We start from the raw sequence: 18,239 nt of genomic DNA, 5'->3' as shown, positions 1-18,239 counted from the left end.
TTCTAGCTTCTTGGGAGCTGAGGCAGTAGGATTATAAGGTTAAGATCGAAAGCATGTCTCAGAAAGTAGAAAGAGTGTTAGGGCTGTAGCCAGGGCAGAGCGTATTAGAAGAGCTGACTCCCTCTCCAGTACCAGGGGAAGAGATTGACACCCCCTTAGACAAGAGAACTGAGCAGGGCCAGGCAGTGGTGGCGCACGCCTTTAATCCCAGCACTCGGGAGGCAGAGGCAGGCGGATCTCTGGGAGTTCGAGACCAGCCTGGTCTACAGAGCTAGTTCCAGGACAGGCTCCAAAGCCACAGAGAAACCCTGTCTCGAAAAACCAAAAAGAAAAAGAAAAAAAAAAAAGAGAGAGAGAGACTGAGCAGGACGCCAACAAGGGGTGAGAGGTTTAGGGGACAAGGCCCACTGGAGTGGTGGGCTGCAAGCTCACCGAATCTCATGCAGCTTTACAATCTCATTGGTGACGACCACAAGGACCAGGGACAGACAGCCCAGGAGCCATGTCAGCAGGGGCACATCCTCTAGACCGAAGTGGACACGTGTGTCCCTGTGTGTCCACAGCTGCAGGTCCACAACTGTCTGGACCACCTGACCTAGGAGCCTGTGGAGGGAAAGAACAGCCCTGTGTGGCCCTGGAGTCATCGGCTTCCTCCCCGGCTTTCCCAGGACAGTTAGTTCAAGGAGGGCAGACAGACCCGTCTTCCTCCCACCTGTTGTCCCAGCCCTGTCCCGCAGCCCCTCAAACACTACTCACACCACAGGCACGGTCACCGCCCACCAGAGGTTTGTCAAGGGGCTCTTCCTCCACAGAGGCTTAGTGCGATGGACATGGGTGATGGAGATAAAGACTAGAAAGATTGGCCAATGGGGTGTCAAGGCTTCCACTGGCCCAAAGCCTTGCCTCCCACCTCAGGGCTTCCCCATTAGCAGTCAGCAGCCCCACGGAGACAGCGTCCTCACCAGTGTGCAGAACGATCAGGGCAGCTGTAAGCTTCTGTGCTGACAGCAACCCATTGGCAAAATCTCCAAACCAGGCTGGAGCTCTGTCATCATTGCTGCCAAAGGGAGACAAAGGCTCATCCTCCTGAGGGTCTACAGGAGAATGGGCTGGGGTGGAAATGGGTGGAAAAGAAGAAGCCCCAGGGCCCACCTGCAAAGCATGACTGAGGAGCAGTTGGTGAGGTTGCGGGCCCGGGCACTGTCACAGAAGCTCTGCAGTGTGAAGCCAAAGCAGATGAGGCACGAGCTGATGGTGAGGCTGAACTTGAGCAAGAAGCAGAGCAGGAAGTAGTGCTGGGTCTGTGGCATAAAGGAGGACCGTCAGCCCTGCAGTGGGCAGCCCCTCTGTGGGCCACAGAAAGACCGTCAGCCCTGCAGTGGGCAGCCCTCTGCGGGCCACAGAAGGACCGTTAGCCCTGCAGCGGGCAGCCCCTCTGTGGGCCACGGAAGGACCGTCAGCCCTGTAGTGGGTAGTTCCTCTGCGGCGGCAAGGCAGACCTGGCGCCTGCTCATCTCTCTCATGTTCAGCAAATGGTCACACTTCAGGAGATACGGACCAGGAACAACATTCCCAGCAAGGCTCTTTCTCAGTTTTGACCACTACCTCCCTCCACTAGCCAAGTACCAGCTCTCCAGGTCCCTGACCTCTGCAGAGTCTTCCAGGTTAGGCCGACTCCCAGCACCAACCCCCAGACTCTCTGTGAAGCCCTGGTAACCTGGGCTTACTTACCTTCTTAGGAATGGATTGAAGGTTTTTGCCTGTGGCCATAGACATGATGGAACTATGTGGTGGCTTCCCCAACAGAGAGATGCTGAAATTCAGTGTGGGTAAAGGGACAGTGGTTACTACCTGTCTCCCAACTCTCAAAGGGAACACCTACAGAGAATCTTGGGATGAAGTCAAGTCTAGTGAGGCAGAATAAGACAAAGGGACTGTGCCCCGCTGCCTCCTAGCACCGAGGTGATCCCTGAGCCATCTTGCCAGAAAACTCTAGGTCCCTTGGGTTGCCCACTGACACCTCAGCCCTACTGGCTGGGCACCGAGCAGCTTCAAGGCCTCTCACCTGAGCAGAGGGTAACAAAAGCAGGACAACCATAAGATGTCTGTGGTACTCAGGAGTGGTGGCAGCTGAACCAGACAAGAAAGGAACTAAACCAGGAGAGACAACAATCGCCAAATTTGTAGACCTCCAAGGCTACCTTCCCCTGCCCAACAGACTCAACATCTTGACTGAGGAGCAGAAGAGAACACTTCTGACAGCGGGGCCATCTCCCAAGCTGAGGGGTACACAAGGCATGTAGCTATACTGCACCCCAGACTCCTCAGACCATTAACTGTCCCTCCCTTACAGAGAGAGGCAATGCCTGTGCAGGCCCTGGCTTACCTGAATGATCACAAGGGTCAGCTGGCACTGCAACAGGAAGAGGAAGCACTTACGGATGCCATAGGTGGCGTGCCGAGCCTAAGGACCAAGAGGGACAATTAATGATCCAGTCTTGCCTGGCCTCTCTCAGGTCCTACAACAAGCAAGCTTCAGTCAAGAGCCATTTGCCCGGGTGTTCCTATGAGGAAGGAGCAGAAACAAATTCAACTGCCTTGGGGAGCTTCACTTGTTCCTCCCACAGGCAGGGAAGGCGAGAAGCATGAGGCCTAGCGGGCCCATAAGTATCACGTGTTGCAGCTCCACCTTCAAGGCTGCTTACCCCAGAGGGCCCTGTGCCACCCCCAGTACCTATCTGAGGCCCACCTGCTCAATGAGCCGGATGATGCTGATGGTCTCTTCCTGGCGAAAGGTCAGGGAGCAAGGCAGGCTGTTGAGTTGCCCTGATAGCTGCAGGGGAGAAAGGCCATCGGAGGCCTGGGCCATGGTGGTGCTGGTGGCATAACCAAAGGTCTCCCAGGAGCAGCGGGATGGGTACAGGGGATCCAGGGCAATGCTGCTCAGTAAAGGGAAAATCCACCCGTGAACTGTACTGTCAGAACTGTCGACCACAAGACTGGAGCATCCCATCCCTCTTCTCCCACCAGACCCAGGCCCACAGTCCCCGCGTCTCTCCCTGACCTGACATCACTCTGGAGGAAGAGGCAGCTGTTGCGCAGGTTGGCAGAGCTGCCCAGGCAGCAGGTCACCTCCCCATATTCCTGCATGATCTTTATCATCTCGCACATGGCTGAGGGGAGGAGAGAGGCACAGAGTCAGGCGGGCAGAGCCCTGGGCAGGTGCTAGCAGAAACCCACAGGTCAAGAGGCCAGGAGCAGTGAGGAGGAGGGACCCTCTTTGCAGCATTAACCCCACCCAGCAGCAGGACAGATCACATGACCACCCACTCCAGGCTCCCTGAAATGAGCATGCCCACTGCATGGTCCCACTGGACCCCAGCTAGACACAGCCCAGGTTTTCACTTTTCTTAGAAAACTCTCATCCCCTGTGAGCTATGCAGCGCCCACCCCTGCCAGAGCTCGGAAGGAGGGGCCCCAGTACTCACTATCAGGGGTACAGTCAGTGAAGAGGGGCACCAACAGCGGCACGTTGTCAATGTTCTGCAGGTGGGGCCGCACCTGGTGGATGCCCCGGGGCAGCTTGGCCTGGAGGAAGCAGAGATGTCAGTAGTCTCAAGATATGGAGGAGCAGAGACTCGCCTCTCCTGCCTCCTCCTCCTCCTGCCCTTCACTTCCTGAATCAGTTCTTGGCCACTTGAGGGCATAGACAGATTCCACCATCATACCCGGTTACAGTCCTCCAGGAAGCTAGGGATGTCACTGTCCGTAGGCTGGAAGCTGATGAGGTCTGAGTGACCCTCCTCCTCCAAGAGGAGGAGTCCTTCTGCATCATCTCGGGACACTGGGGATGAAAGCCTGTACTTACATTGGGCCAGCCTCCCGGGAGGCCAAGTCATGCCCTGCAGAAGGTACAGCCTTCCGTCTCCAGACCTCCACTCCCAGCCCCCCCCCCCCCCCCCCCCCCCCGCACTTCCCCTCGCCCCCCCACTGAGACAGGGTTTCCCTGTATAACAGTTCTAGCTGTCCTGGAACTCACTCTGTAGACCAGGCTGGCTTCAAACTCACAGAGATCCGCCTGCCTCTGCCTCCCAAGTGCTGGGAATAAAGACATGAGCCACAACCACCCTGCTCAGGCCTCTACTTTTAACAGCCCCGTTACTGCCCACAAGAACATGGGGCTGTTTGGCGAGGGAGTGTGCTTCCTTCTAGGCAGGATCTAGGCAAGTTTCTTCTAGCTGTACTTCCCAACAAGAGGATCCTGCCACGTGCCCTTTGCCCTCACCCTGATTCAGGTCGTCATGGAGAGAGCCTGCGTGGCTGGGGCTGGAGGGAGGGATCTCAGAGCCAGGCACGTCGCCGTTGGGTGTGAGGGAGATATGGCAGTTCCAGCCTGTCTCCAGGCCCATCTTTTCAGCAAATACCTGCGGAAGGAGGATGGCGATGAGGGGCACGGGCTCGGGAAGAGCAGTGGGGACACACGGGAAGGCACGCTCACCTTGCTTTTGAGCTCGTCCTCCAGAGAGAAGTAGACAAAGCGGATGCAGGCGTTGACCAGCCCGTCGATGAGGCGCACGATGTCCAGCCGGGCCTGGTACTGGGAGGACACCATGCCCATGAAGATCTGACCGCTCAGGGCCTGCATGCAGTCTTCCTTCTCCAGCACCTCCCCGATCCCTTCTTCAGGTGGGCACAAGACACAAAAGCCAGCCGGCATGTGTGGCAAGACAATCAGGACACAGCCCAGTCAGGACGTGGAGGAACCAGCAGATTCCAGGAGGCAGCCCAGGGCCACACACATAGAGGTCACACCCAAATCAGTGAGCGTAAGGGCCCCAGGGGACCACACACACAGCCACACAGGTGCATAGAGTCAGGATACATACGAGCCAACACACACAAGAGAAGAGACAATGAGAGGTGCTCAGCGAGGCAGCCATGCTGGGAGCCATGCTAAACACGGCTCAGCTGCCCAGCCCTCTTCCAGGCCCCTAACACATGTCTCCTGGGCCTAAGATACGGCCAAATATGCAGGCTTGGGACGGAAGGCAGGGTCTATGTCCCTCTGTTCTAATAGTTTGAGCTAATTCTCACAAGGTAATGCTTTATAAACATGCCATTCTAAACCTTCCTAAGGAAACACTTTTATATACATTGATCCTCTTGAGCACCAGGAGAAACCCCTGAGGAAGGGAGAGAAGGCATCTAACTTTAGATGAGAAGAAACTGAGGGATGCCCCATGTCACAGGCTGTGAATGCCACCCTGGACTGCCCGGGGCACTTTCCTCTGAAGCTCCTTGGCTCTGGGTTTCCCAGCCCCAGGGAGCCCCCATGTCATCCCCACTGAAACGCAGGCTCACGGTACCATCAGAGCTCCAGCTGTTGCGGCGGATGTTGGGTTTGATGGGAACGGTGCTGGGCAGCTCGCACATGGTGAAGATGCTGTTCTGGCCGGGTACCTGCACCAGCTCAATACACTTGCCATTGAGCTGGGAGGACAGGGTGCAGTTCATGGGCTTGTAGGCGAAGGCAGAGCAATAACCAGACAGGCAGGCTCGCTGGTAGAAATCCAGCACTTTCTTTCTGCCAGAGAAGCAGGGAGGACGTGAGACGAGTTGACCGTTAGACAGGCAGGCAAACCAGCAGAGCCCCTCACTCACCTGTCAGAACCCGAAAGGGGGTAGATGTCAGCGCCATCCCAGAAGTCTGTGCAGGCCTCCAACACCACGTCAGCAGTGCCGTGGGACAGCATCTGCTCTGTGCCTGGGATGGGGGAAAGAGACCACATCGTGAGGCCACAAACCAGCTCCCGCCTCATCCTGACCCAGCACACCACAGTCTTTACAGAGGGCGGAACCTGTCAGCCAGTCACCATGGAACACCGCTAGACTAGCAATGCTGGCGCTACAATCCCCGTCCTTTGGAGAATCCCACTCTCTGTGACTCTGGTCCCCAAGCCCAGCCCCTGCCACATCAGAGAACTTGGGGAGCTGTCTAGCATCCACTTGAATAAATGGGACAGGGTATAGTCTTCTGCCCACCAAGTCAGAAGGTTTGTCTGAATGCCAGCTGAGCTCAGGTGAGGCTTACTGGTGGCAGTGTCTTTGATGAAAAGGCTGATCATGTGGCTGAGTGGGGGGCGCCGCTTGGTGACACAGGAGGGCCGCCCCAGCGCCGTCTCCTTCACCGTCTCAGCGCTGGGGAGGCGGTAGAGTGCCAGGTGGTTCTCCTGCTTGAAGAGTTCCTTGGCCCCTGGAGTGAAACCTATGAACAAGGACAGCACAAAGGGCCTTAAGAGAGGAGACAAGCTGGGCAATGGTGGCACGCGCCTTTAATCCTAGCACCCGGAGGCAGAGACAGGCGGATCTCTGTGAGTTTGAGGCCACCCTGATCTATAGGACAGGCTCCAAAGCTACACTGCGGAACAGGTGGAAAGGCAGAATCTAGTTGACCTGGCCGGCTCCTGCCATCTTTATATCCCAACATTTAGTCATCGTGCCGGACTAGAAAGCGAAGGGTGGCTACGTTCACAACAAAAGGATGCCATGCCAGGGACAGTCAGTGCCAGCGCCGCCGTACCAATGAGCCGGGCCAGCTCGCAGAGGCCCCAGGGCACGTGCACGGGCAGCACCGCACTGTGGCTCTCCTGCAGAGCGATGTTGCACAGGTGGTCGGAAAAGCGGCACAGGCGCTCGGTGACGCTGGCGTTGCACAGGTTCAGCAGCACGTTGAGGCCCAGCGGCTTGAGGGAGGTGAGGTGTAACTGCCAGTTGGAATCATCAAACTGGATGCATGAAGGGTTCTGCTGGTCTTGGGACAGGCTCAGCATCTCCAGGTGGTAGTCACACACAAAGTCCTCGGCCTCATAAGGATCACCTTCTGTCCCAGGCTGGGCCTGGAGGAAATGTGGGCATAAGGCTGGGAGGAGGTGGGAAAAGGCCCTGATGCCCAAGCAGCCCCTCAGCAGAGTCCATCTTCCCCAGCCGGGTACCAGTGCTCTCGCTCTCCTCCGTCAGGAAGAAGGCGGCATGTGCCTCCCTCCTCTGCTCTTCCAACCCCGCTGGTTCAGACTGAGCTATTTCCCTTTGATAGGGGAGGCAGGAAGGCCTGGGACAGACAAGGTGGCTTCTCTACGCTGTCTCCTTCCTCTTACCTTGCTGGGCTCTTCCTCCCCTCCTTCAGTGTCCCTGCTGAAGCTCACGTTGGAACCCGATGGGTGTTTGCTGCGGCCATGTACTTTGTGATGAGAGTAGGGCTCCGAGGGCTTGGGACCGTCGCCAGGCCAGTCACCACGCTCCTGCTCGTTGGAAAGGTGCAGGGTATTGTTCAGGGAGCCAGCAAGGAGGGCATCTCGTTCATGGGGCTGAGGAGAACAGGAGCACAGGTCTCGGACCAGAGTCCCATGGCTCCTGAGGAACAGGGAGAGAGGCAGTTCTGGGCTCCTAACTGCCTTAGCCTTAGGTTTTTTTGGTTTTGGTTGTTGAAACAATGGAACTCACTCTGTAGACCAGGCTGACCTCGAACTCACAGAAATCAACCTGCTTCTGCCTTCCAAGTGCTGGGATTAAAGGCATGTGCAACCACACTTGGCCACTCATCCTTCATCTTAACCACTCAGAAGACCCAGGAATCCGGAGCTCCTCTCTCCTTCCTAAGCCTCACTCTCCAAAGGCTACAGGCCCAGCTGAGACTAAGCACCCTAACCGACCTCCATGGGAGCTGGCCATACCTCCTCCTCTACCTCAGGATGGCAGAAGGAGCGGGTGGACAGGTCGTCTGTGAGGTCCTCATGGCTGCTGTGAGGGGGTTCCACCTTCCCACTGAAGAAGAGCACAGTTTCTGGGCTGGGGTTTGGCCATGACAGGATCCCCTGCTTGTCCACACAGCACAGCACCTGGAGGAAAAGAAGCAGGGTTAGGTAAGGATTCAGTGTTAGTCTAACTGCCCAGTGCTACACACAAACAGACAGACGACCATCCAGACCCAGCAGGAGGTCCAGTCAACAGGCCTGCCCTCCCCGCAGGGTCTCCTCACCGTGACAGAGCCCAAGCTGTGCAGCAGACTGGCGCTGTGGCTCAGCGTTGGCGATGTCCCCTGGATCACCCTCAGGAAGTGACCCCAAATGCATCGTAGCATTTCCTGGTGGGAGACAGACAGTCTGTGAGGCTATCTGGGGCTCAGTCTTATTTCCTTGACGACAGCCTGTAGGACCCAAATCAAGAGGAGTCCAGGAGACGCCAGCAAGTGGAGTTGTGGGACAAGATACTGATACAGGATCAGGTCCGGATCATGCACACATTCAGCAGGGATGGGGGAGGGGGCAAGCGCTCCAAGAGCACAGCTGGAGGTCAAGGCCAGAGAATCACGGAGATCCTCGCACCTGCAGGGGCCTGGAGGAAACCCCGTCTATCTCAGCAGTTTACCTGAGAGGAGACGGTTTCAGTGTAACTGCTGAGAGTGTCCTCTGAGAACTTGGCCAGCTACACAAAAAGAGACAGGATGAGCATCGATGAGGAGACAGCTACCTTCGCAAAGACCCCCATGTCTACACCCCTGGGCTCATTGATGGGATCCACCCCTGGGCCTGGCCTGGAACCTACTTGGTAACAGAAAGTACCTGAAACCATGCAGAGATTCCCAGGGCTTCAACATGCTAAAACCAAGGTGGAGCTGGACTTAGGCCCCACTTCCTGGCACAGCCAATTAACTCTTTTTGTTCCTGCCACTGTCTTTGGAACAACCTACCAGGGAGCTGGGTGAGGCCTTGCTCATCTGGGCCAGGACACGAGCTTCTCCACAGGCGGTAGCCAGGACCCAGAGGACTGGGAAGAGCAGAGGGAGGATGGGCAACATGCCATTCACCTGAGAAAGAACGAACCACATGCCAGGATCCTAAGGAGATGCTGCTGCAAAGGGAGGAAGAAGGGGAGGGATGCCCTGCCACACAGCCATCCCCCAGGGAGCTGGAAGGAGCTGATTTAAGCTAAACCCTGAGACACCCCGGGCTGCAGAAGGGAGGAGAAGGACAGAGAAGCTCAACAGGGAGGAAAGGGTCGCCCTTGCCTGGAGCTGGAGAAGGGTGTACTGCCATGAAGTGACCCCAGGAGCATTGAACATGAAGCGCAGGGCATTGGTGATGAGAAAGCCAGCCTGTGGGGACGGAAGGGGCATAGAAGGGGCATAGCCTTAGTGACTTCCCCGGAGAGGGACTGAGCTGCAGGCCCCTTCCTTTGCTATTCACACTGCAGGCTCACTCTGACCTCTCCATGCCCTCTCCCCTGGGCTGGGCCCGCAGCTCACCCATGTCTGGCCCTCTCCCTATCCTGCAGTCCCTCACGTACCAGGACCACCGGCACGGCATAGTGAAGCATCACCGACTGGACTGTGAACCTTTCATTGTCCAGAGCAGTGACTGGGCGCAACAGGGCCATGTCCAGGCACCATCTGCAAAAAAAAAAAAAAAAAAAAAAAAAAAAAAAAAAAAAAAAAAAAAAAAAAAAAAAGCACGGCAACCCTCAAGTCTCTCTGAGGGCAAGATGCCATACAGCTAAACCTCGAAAGGGTTCTGGGCCTCTCTCCTGGACAAACCATCACTAAATACCTCCAAGTCCTGAAATTCCCTAGTCAGCGTTAGCCCCAGCCTGGGCCGCACAGTGCCATGAGAGAGGGGCTGTAGCCACCACCATCTATTCCCTCAGCCTAAAAATGCTCACAAGACGCTGAACAGGTGCCTCCTACCAGCGGGGCGGGACAAGAGGAAGGCAGTGCTACCTGACGCTGTCAATGACAGGAGTCTCCAGGACGCGGAAGAGCCGGTACTGCTGGGGGTTCTGTGGTCCCTTCTTGACTTCCCCCCTCGGGGAGGGCGGTGGAGAGAAGGGGGGGAACAGGTCTCCCGGCTCCAGGACAATGTGCTCGTCCTCCTGCCAGCAGAGACGGAGTGAAAGGCTCCATCAGAGTGCATTGTGGGTCTTTGGGGAACGGGGAGTGGGTTTCTTGAGACAGTCACACTGCCCTGGAACCCGCAATCCTTCTGCCTTGGCCTCTACAGGGCTAGGAATACATGACCAGCACTATGATTGGCAAGACCACTCTTTCCGGACAGAGCCAGCCAAAGTAGAAATAGCTCCCCAAGGTCATGGTCTCTCCTCTAGCAATGAGCCTGCTGGGGTGGGCCCTATGGGACTTGGGTTTCCAGGAAGAGCCAGAGCAACAGCAGGAGGCGGTTTCAACCCTGCCCTGGTGCCCTGGTAACCCCCACGCTGGGCAGGAAGCTTCAAAGTCTAGCCTCAGGACTCCCAATGGATTTCAGATCCTCCCCCAGCTGCTCCCTCTACCTTGATGCCCCTCAGAGAGGCGAAGGACTCCTGGCCAGGCCTCAGGGCTATGATGTCTCCTTCTACCAACAGGCTAACTGGCAGGTTCACCAGGTGTCCATCTCTGTAAGCCCAGTGCAGGGACCAGGACGGTGCAAAGGGCATGTGGAGGTCTGGATACATGGCATTCGGCCATGTGATCTCCTTTCCGTCCCTGACAGCATCTAACGAGAACAAAACAACAGCACAGGCTCTGCACATCTATCCCATGCATGCAAACGCACCCCATATTTCAACAACACCTGCCCTGAGAATCCTTCCCTAGTGACAAATAAATAAAGAATGATTCCAGCACTGTGGGGAGGGAGTACAGGAGTGAACCTGTCTGCCAGGCAACAAGAGATACTTCCAGGAAGACAGGGACAGCGTGGGAAGAGACCAGGAGGACAGGGACAGCGTGGGAAGAGACCAGGAAGACAGGGACAGCATGGGTGGTAGGCCGGGAAGAATGGACGACAAGACTTCATGAGTTAGAGACAAAGAAGGAGAAGCAATCTGGGTGGAGAGGAGCAGAACAGAGAGGCAGGAAGCAGGAAGCAGGCTGGACGGAGGGGCTCTAGGATGGAGATGAGCTACAAGGAGAGGCTGGACAGGACAGCTGGAGCCTGGGCAGAAGCAGCTCTCAGGAGCTGTGTGTGGCATCTGGGATGGCCTGGAGAAGCAAGAGGGAGCCACAGAAGGCACCTGTCACCCCAGACCTGCCTGGCTGGGTCTGGACTGGCGGTGTTCTGACAAGTCACAGAGCCTCATTCCTAGAGACTGCTCTGACCCTCGGCCTCACCTTGGATTTGGTCAATGATCCCCCGGAGCCTGCGTTCCACCTCCTGGCGCTTCAGCCGATCTTGCCGCCCGATAAGGATGAGATCCAGAAGCAGCAACAGGAACAGGGCAGAGGCATTTACCAGCTCCACTCCATGGCTGGTGTTGAGGGACACAGAGAACGGCCTGCATTTCCAGAGAAAAGGCCTCCCAGCCAGCTCCCTCCACCCATTCCTCTGGCCACTTTTAAAAGTGGTCTTGGTTGCTTCCTGCACCTCTGTCCCCAGTCAATAGAAAGGGGACTCTTCTGTACTCTATGTCACTATGGGCAGCTCAGGGAACAGCCCCCTCAGAGCCCTGGGATGGCCGAGGGGTTAGAAGTGAGTTGGCAGAAGCCATGGTCCATGCTTACCTCCCGGCTGGCTGGCCCCCACAGCAACACAGCAACAGCAGCACAGCCAACAGCATGAGAGAAGCCCCCGGCCAGTGGAAACAGGAGCAGCGGTTGCTAAGGTGCAGGAAGCTGCTTCTCCACGTCTCCTAGAGCAACACGACAGGCAGGCAGTGAGTCTCCCAGCTCGCCCCAGTATGCCCACATCTTCCAGCAGCTGGGTGGGACACCACTCCCAGTAAACTGGAACTTAGGACTACGTGAAGTGTCCAGGGGACAAGCACAGTATGTCCCTAAGACAGGTCCTCCCTGCTTCGCTGCCTGTGCAGCCATGCTCCTGTCACCCTGGAGGAAGCGTCACCTTCCATGTGCGACATTTCTTCCGTTCTTTGAGGTGTTTCTCCAACACAGCCTCCAGCTGTTCTTTCAGGACACTGAGGGCCTTCCGGGTAGACAGGCCCAGGGCCAAGGGGGGCTCTCCCTGCAGGGTGATAGAAACAGTCAGCATCTCCCAGGGCCCTGCCCAGACTCACTCTTTGATTGCAGGTCTTCTTCCCCATCCTAACCCTACACTCCTTATAGCCAAGTGAAAAAGAAAAGCAAAAAAAGGACTTTCTCAACTCATTTCGTCGTTAGACCATCGACCCATGGAGCCGGGTGGTCTTCCTGCCCCATTCCAACTCTTCCTGCTCCCAGCCCCATCCCCTACCCCATTTTACTTCAAGATTTCACAGACCAGAGGGTATCTATTTCTTTTTTATTTATTGTTTTATGTTTTGAGGCAGGTCTATCCATCTATTTCTGGCTGCCCTGGAGCTCACAGAGCCTCCTAAGTACTAGGATTAAAGACATGCATCACCCTGCCCTGTTCTCTCTCTCTCTCTCTCTCTCTCTCTCTCTCTCTCTCTCTCTCTCTCTCTCTCTCTCTCTCTCTCTCTCTCTCTCTCTCTCTCTCTCCTGCTCTCCCACCCCCTCTGGTTGTTTGAGACAGGGTTTCTCCGTGTACCCTTGGCTGTCCTGGAACTCACTCTGTAAATCAGGCTGGCCTCCAACTCAGAGATCTGCCTGCCTCTGCCCCCTAAATGCTGGGATTAAAGGTATGTGCCATCACCACCTGGAATATATCTCTTTCTTTAAGAGAGTTAACTCAGATGTTGTTCTTAATCATTCCTGGGGAAGGCATTTAAGAAAAACTTTTGGCTGGTGAGAGGAAGAAGGGCAGAGTGAGAGAGAAGCCATGGAGCCACTGCCAGAGACCGCCACATGGTGATACACAGATTAATAGAAATGGGCTAAATTAATATGTAAGGGTTAGCCAATAAGAAGCTAGAGCTGCCAGGTGGTGGTAGTGCACGCCTTTAATCCCAGCACTCGGGAGGCAGAGGCAGGCGGATCTCTGTGAGTTCGAGGCCAACCTGGTCTACAAGAGCTAGGTCCAGGACAAGTTCAAAGCTACAGAGAAAACCTGTCTCAAGACCCCCGGACACACACACACACAAAAAGAAGAAGGCAGAGCTAATGGACCAAGCAGTGGTTTAATTGCTACATTTTTTGTGTGATTATTTTGGGACTAAGCGGCCGGGAACCAACAAGCAGTCCCTCTTACTACAAACTGGCGCCCATCGTGGGGCACCAGAAGAAGAAGGACACTTAAAAGAAATCCCACACTAGCTCAGAATTGAGAATGAGACAGGGTTATTTATTTAGGGGTAGACTCACAAATCACAATCCTCTGCTGGAACGGAAAACAGCAATCAAATCCCACAGCCAGAAAAGAGGCCAGTCGCACGCTTTACATAGGCATAAATGAGAGGCCATGCCCAAGTGGGCGGGTAACTTAAAGGCTACTGGTGGTAGGAATTTCTACAGCAGGCTGGTGAAATGGTTTTGCCAGTAAAGGTGTGGGCTGCTAAGCATGATAACCTGAGTCCAAGCCCCCAGGACCTATGTGGTAGGAGGAGAGAACCAACTTCTGCAAGCTGTTCTCTGACCAACACACACACACACACAATAATGTTTAAAAATTAAAATAAAGAAGACCCTGCCACCTTCGCCTTCTAGCACCGCTATTTTGCAAGACAGGGTCTGTGACACTAGAAATTAGCAGGACATAATCTCAGGGGGAGAGACAGCTAGCCGTTCTTACAGACAGCACCGCGACTCGGCCCCTCTCCTTTCCACAGTGGAGGCACAGGGACCTCCACCTGAGCCTTCTGTGTTGAGAACCACTCATTCCTGCTCTTCCCTCCTCTCACCCCACAGCCCATCCTTGCCAGCTGGTGGATGTTCCCAGGAGACCTCTGCCACCGTTGCCACCTCCCTGCTCCAAGACCTGCATTTCACTCCCGGCCAGGCCCGTTCTGAACTCAGGCCTGTCTACTGACTGCCTCAGAGCTGCTTTACAGGAAACAGGAAATATCCCAAACTCCAAACTCATCCGTGCCAGTCACCTCTCCTCCCACACCACCACTACCCAGTCACCTCTGCACCACCCCAGGCTCTAACCTGGCCCCCACACCTTTCCTTCCCATCCCTTCTTTACCTTTTCCAAACCCACCGCAATACCCCAGCCCTCAACAGCCGACTCCCTTTATCTTTACATTTTTATGATATTTGATTGACTGACTGTGTCAAAGGTCAACTTTCGGGAGTCAGTTCTCTCCTTCCGTCACATGGGTCCCCGGGACCCAGCTCATGTTGTCAGGCTGATGGCAGGCATGTTTCTCCACTGAGCCGTTTCTGCAGCCTCCTCTCCTCTACTGCCACGGTCCTGCGCCTGCTCTGTGAGGCCTTAGGAGCCTGTGGCCTCCCAGCCTCTCCCTGCTCTTCCTTCTGCAGCCCTTGCTCCTTCAGCTCACGTGCAAAGGGACGCGTACTTCCTGACCAAGGACATACTTGCCACCAGGCAACTCTTGCTTCTTCAAGATAGCTCAAATATCATCTCCCGTGGGAGGGACAAGCAGTTCCCAAAAGCCCAGAGCTGCTCTTCAGGTCTGGGGTCTAAGGGCATCAGGACAACCTGGCTCTCAACTTGTACCTTATGGAATTGATTCTGGATTTGCAGGTCTGGCTCTCTCACTGTACCTTAAATTCCTTGAATTTGGTATAGTATTTGGTACAGAATTGAAGAGGAATTCTCCTATTCCCACAAGCCCTCCCCACTGAACCACAACAGACAATGCTAGACACACACAAACTCAGTGAATGAGCTGAATGGATGAGCACAGAAATAGCAATGGCACCTTAGTTAGGGGACGTCAAACAAAGCCTGCCGTGGTACCTGCAGCTTTCAAAGACATGCCAGCTGGGTGGTGGCACATGCCTTTAACCCCAGAATTCAGGAGGCAGAGGCAGGCGGATCTCTGTGAGTTTGATGATAGCCTGGTCTACACTGTAAGTTCCAAGACAGCTACAGCTACACAGAGAAACCCTGTCTTAAAAGAAAAAAAAAGAAGAAAGAAAAAAAAAAAAAGACCAGGTGATGGTGGCACATGCTATTAACCCCAGCACTGGGGAGGCAGAGGCTGGTAGACAGATCTCTGTGTGTTTGAGGCCAGCCTGGTCTACAGAGTGGGTTCCAAGACAGGCTCCAAAGCTACAGAGAAACTGTATCTCAAAAAACCAAAAATGAAGAAGGAGGAAGAGGAGGAGGAGGAGGAGGAGCCTGTCTGGATACCATCCTGACCCCACTGACCAAAACTTAAAATTTTAAAATTTCTGGGATGAAGCTGATGTCAGGGTGAATTCAGTGGACAGATCTCCAACTGTAAAATACAAGGCAATGGGACCAAGAAACAGAGTTCTGAAGGGCAACAAGTTTTCCCCAGAGGCCACCTGAAGAGCTTCCACCAGGAAAAGTCCAAGCAAAAGTAGCAAACTCTTGGCCCGAGATACCTCAAGACTGTCTACTAAGAACGAAGGGCTGTGGGGACACTCTGACTCCTTGTCCTACCTCGCCACTCCAATGGCCCCATTTCTGTCCTCTGCAGGGACCTGTTCTGGCTTTGCCGATGGCCGGCCACTCTGCATTTCTCTTTCCTGACTAGTTCCAAATGTATCCCCTGGCTTTCTCCTTGGCCATTTGGCTTTGGTGGGACACACACCTCCATGACCCTAAGGGCCTGCCAAGCCTGAGGGGCAGGAGCCCAGTGCCACACACCTTGAATTGTAGGTACACATAGCGTCCCCAGTGTCCACCTCACCACTGGCCACCCCAGTTTTCCAGGGTGCATTCACCCCAAGAGTCTCAGCTTCTTTTTTGTTTGTTTTGTTTGTTTGAGACAGGGTTTCTCTGTATAGCCCTGCCTGGCTGTCCTGGAATTCTCTCTGTGGACCAGCTTGGTCTCGAACTCACAAGGGATGTGCCTGCCTCTACCCCCAATTGCTGGGATTAAAGGTGTGTGCCACCACTGCCTGGCGACTCTTAGCTCCTTTGCCTGAAGCCAGTAGGATCTTGACCCTCCAGAGCCCAGGGTCCAAATCAAGCATTCAGTGCAGCTAGGATCCATTATACAACTTCCTAGAAGGGCAGAGGCCTTCTTGGGGGCTCTAGTTAAGAAAGACAAAGGGCTCCAAAGGGCAGGCTGGGCCTGTTCCTCCCTGTTGAAGGAAGGAAGAGGACCTGGGGCCAGAGTAAGAGGCCTGTGCCCCCAGCATCTTCCCTCACACTAGCCTCTCCTCTTGGACTCCATCTTCTCCTGGCTTCCTTTCCACAGCCAGATACAAGAGTTCCTGGACAGGACAGGATTCACAGACCATACCTCTAAAACAGGAGGGAGAGAGGACTACTGTGAGAGGTAAGGGCTGCATGCCCAAGAGATGGGACAAGGAGTAAAAGGGTCCAGGAGACATGCACAGGCTGTAAGGTAACATGGGAAGCTGCTGGACCTCGAGCTAGGACCTTCTGCCCAGGAAGGAGCAGTTCCCTGCAGGACTGAGAGAAGTCTATGAGAAGCCAGGGAACCAGAGAGACGTCCCTCCTCTAGCCAGGCCTGCAGAGCACTCACTGACTCCCGGGTTACACCGTTACCACCTAGACATCTCCTGCCTCCTTCTCTGCAGCCCCGAGCCCAGGATTGCCCGCCTCGTCATCACTTGCTTTCCCTGTCCCAGGTACTCTGCTCTTCTCCAGGGGAGAGAGGCATGGTCAGAAGGTGACAGATGCTCTGTGGACAGGACACCTGCAGAGCTGCCTGCACGCATCTGCCCATCTGCCCCCTCATGTTGTGTCTGGCCAGAGGCACCAACTCCAGACAGGGGATTAAAGACAGTGCAGCAGAGGGAAAATAAGCTATTCTGTAATTACATGCTGCCCAAAGGAAGTGCCTGCCCACACAGGCTGGCCAGCCTGTGGTGAGGACTGGGCCTTCTGAGCCAGCCTACTCTCTGCAGGGTTCAACCATGCTGATCTGTGGAAGGAGGGCTAGTGTTCAGGGTCAGATCACTGCTACCCTCATTGCCTGAGCTTTCCCCCAGGTGGCAGAGGGAAGGGGCTCAGTGGAAAACCATCGTACTTAGGAGGAGCAGGACTGGTTGGTAGGGAACAGGCAGAGTGACACGGGGCACTCCGTGTTCCTGGGCGCCTTGAGAGACGCAGCAAGTTCCTATTATCTGAACAATAAATAAACTAAGTCAGCACAGGCTAAGGCCTGCTTCTCTTTACCTACTGAGGTCAAGAAGGGTGAGGAACATTTTGATGTGCCTTAAGTTCCCAAGGCTAACGAGAGATTTCTCCTCTTTCTCTGGTGCTAAAAACTCACCCCTTCCCTGGCACTGGCACCCCCTAGACGGACTTGTGGGGCCAGGAGGGACCAGGACAGAAGGGCGCTGAAGTCATTCAGGCAGAGCCAGCCCTTCCCACTATTGTCAGCACTCACACTCAGCCAGAGAGAAGAGGAAACAACTTGACTCAGAAAGGCAGCTGCTGTTGTTTGGTTGGGCTTTGTTTTGCTGGGTTTTTTTGAGACAGGGTCTCACTATGTAATCCTAGCTGACCTGGAACCCACTACGTAGACCAGGCTGACCTCAAAGTCAGAGATCTGCCTGCCTCTGCCTCCTAAGCGCTGAGATTTGCCCACCATGTTGGGCAAAAAGGAAGTCTTGACTTGGGAGGCTGGATGCCCTCACCAGCTGGGCTGGTTCTCTCTGTTCCACCACTGAGGAGGAGCACCAGCAGGACCGAACATTTGTGGGGAACAACGAGGGCAAAATGACTGACAGTCGCCAGCAGTAATCTAACACTGAGCAGGACCCCACTGCCAAGGTGTATAACTCAGCATCCAATAGCTGGTACACCTACCTCAGCAAGGAGCCCCAGCCCCTGGCCCCCAGCACCTAGCCCGTGTCCCTGTCGGGCACTTCTGAGGCTTGCTCCACTTTTCTTCCTACTCCACCTGCTTCAGAAGCAGCAAAATTATGGCTATATATTCAGGAAGGCAGGTTACAAAATAAACTTTGACTGGTTGCCTTGACAACAGACGGCCACCAGTTATAATCAGCTGGGTCCCTTCACCAGTCACCCCATCAGAGCTGCCGTAGTCAGCACAGACGGAGAGGAATCCCTCTGAGTTTGGCTGGCACAGCTGGGCTCGTCTGCAGCCGGCACATCTGGGCTCGTCTGCAGCCTGGCCAGCCAGAGGCAGAGCAGCACGGCTTACTCCTCTTCCTTCCTCGTAGACTCATGCAGACCCCAGCATTTCCACCCACCTGCTTC

At 55.0% G+C, this 18,239-nt stretch overlaps 1 protein-coding gene across 6 annotated transcripts in view; it reads right to left on the bottom strand.

The window, feature by feature from the left end:
• The window catches only part of Tmem94 (transmembrane protein 94), a 34,800-nt gene that overhangs the window by 1,152 nt on the left and 15,409 nt on the right, over positions 1 to 18,239 (bottom strand). For 5 of the 6 annotated variants that reach the window (XM_050140281.1, XM_050140282.1, XM_050140283.1 and 2 more), the window contains 29 exons: positions 11,889 to 12,008; positions 11,549 to 11,676; positions 11,159 to 11,295; positions 10,339 to 10,541; positions 9,773 to 9,924; positions 9,343 to 9,445; positions 9,065 to 9,151; positions 8,747 to 8,863; positions 8,425 to 8,481; positions 8,036 to 8,140; positions 7,731 to 7,895; positions 7,155 to 7,364; positions 6,581 to 6,896; positions 6,092 to 6,265; positions 5,662 to 5,764; positions 5,367 to 5,584; positions 4,499 to 4,680; positions 4,286 to 4,424; positions 3,729 to 3,844; positions 3,489 to 3,588; positions 3,065 to 3,173; positions 2,750 to 2,939; positions 2,387 to 2,464; positions 2,066 to 2,151; positions 1,732 to 1,813; positions 1,153 to 1,301; positions 963 to 1,057; positions 757 to 850; positions 433 to 603 (listed from right to left, as the gene is read on the bottom strand). In XM_050140281.1, the coding sequence (XP_049996238.1) occupies positions 433 to 603; positions 757 to 850; positions 963 to 1,057; positions 1,153 to 1,301; positions 1,732 to 1,813; positions 2,066 to 2,151; positions 2,387 to 2,464; positions 2,750 to 2,939; positions 3,065 to 3,173; positions 3,489 to 3,588; positions 3,729 to 3,844; positions 4,286 to 4,424; positions 4,499 to 4,680; positions 5,367 to 5,584; positions 5,662 to 5,764; positions 6,092 to 6,265; positions 6,581 to 6,896; positions 7,155 to 7,364; positions 7,731 to 7,895; positions 8,036 to 8,140; positions 8,425 to 8,481; positions 8,747 to 8,863; positions 9,065 to 9,151; positions 9,343 to 9,445; positions 9,773 to 9,924; positions 10,339 to 10,541; positions 11,159 to 11,295; positions 11,549 to 11,676; positions 11,889 to 12,008 (3,986 nt within the window). The remainder of the gene's footprint in view (positions 1 to 432; positions 604 to 756; positions 851 to 962; positions 1,058 to 1,152; positions 1,302 to 1,731; positions 1,814 to 2,065; positions 2,152 to 2,386; positions 2,465 to 2,749; positions 2,940 to 3,064; positions 3,174 to 3,488; positions 3,589 to 3,728; positions 3,845 to 4,285; positions 4,425 to 4,498; positions 4,681 to 5,366; positions 5,585 to 5,661; positions 5,765 to 6,091; positions 6,266 to 6,580; positions 6,897 to 7,154; positions 7,365 to 7,730; positions 7,896 to 8,035; positions 8,141 to 8,424; positions 8,482 to 8,746; positions 8,864 to 9,064; positions 9,152 to 9,342; positions 9,446 to 9,772; positions 9,925 to 10,338; positions 10,542 to 11,158; positions 11,296 to 11,548; positions 11,677 to 11,888; positions 12,009 to 18,239) is intronic. The other variant, XM_050140279.1, reaches the window with a different exon arrangement.

The sequence above is a fragment of the Alexandromys fortis genome, unplaced genomic scaffold (genome assembly GCF_014885135.2).
Source record: "Alexandromys fortis isolate MF-2015 unplaced genomic scaffold, M_Fortis_MF-2015_v1.1 scaffold_39, whole genome shotgun sequence".
NCBI classification, from domain to species: Eukaryota; Metazoa; Chordata; class Mammalia; order Rodentia; family Cricetidae; genus Alexandromys; species Alexandromys fortis.
The sequence above is the reverse complement of the archived record's forward strand: the minus strand, read 5'-3'. Positions and strand labels throughout refer to the sequence as shown.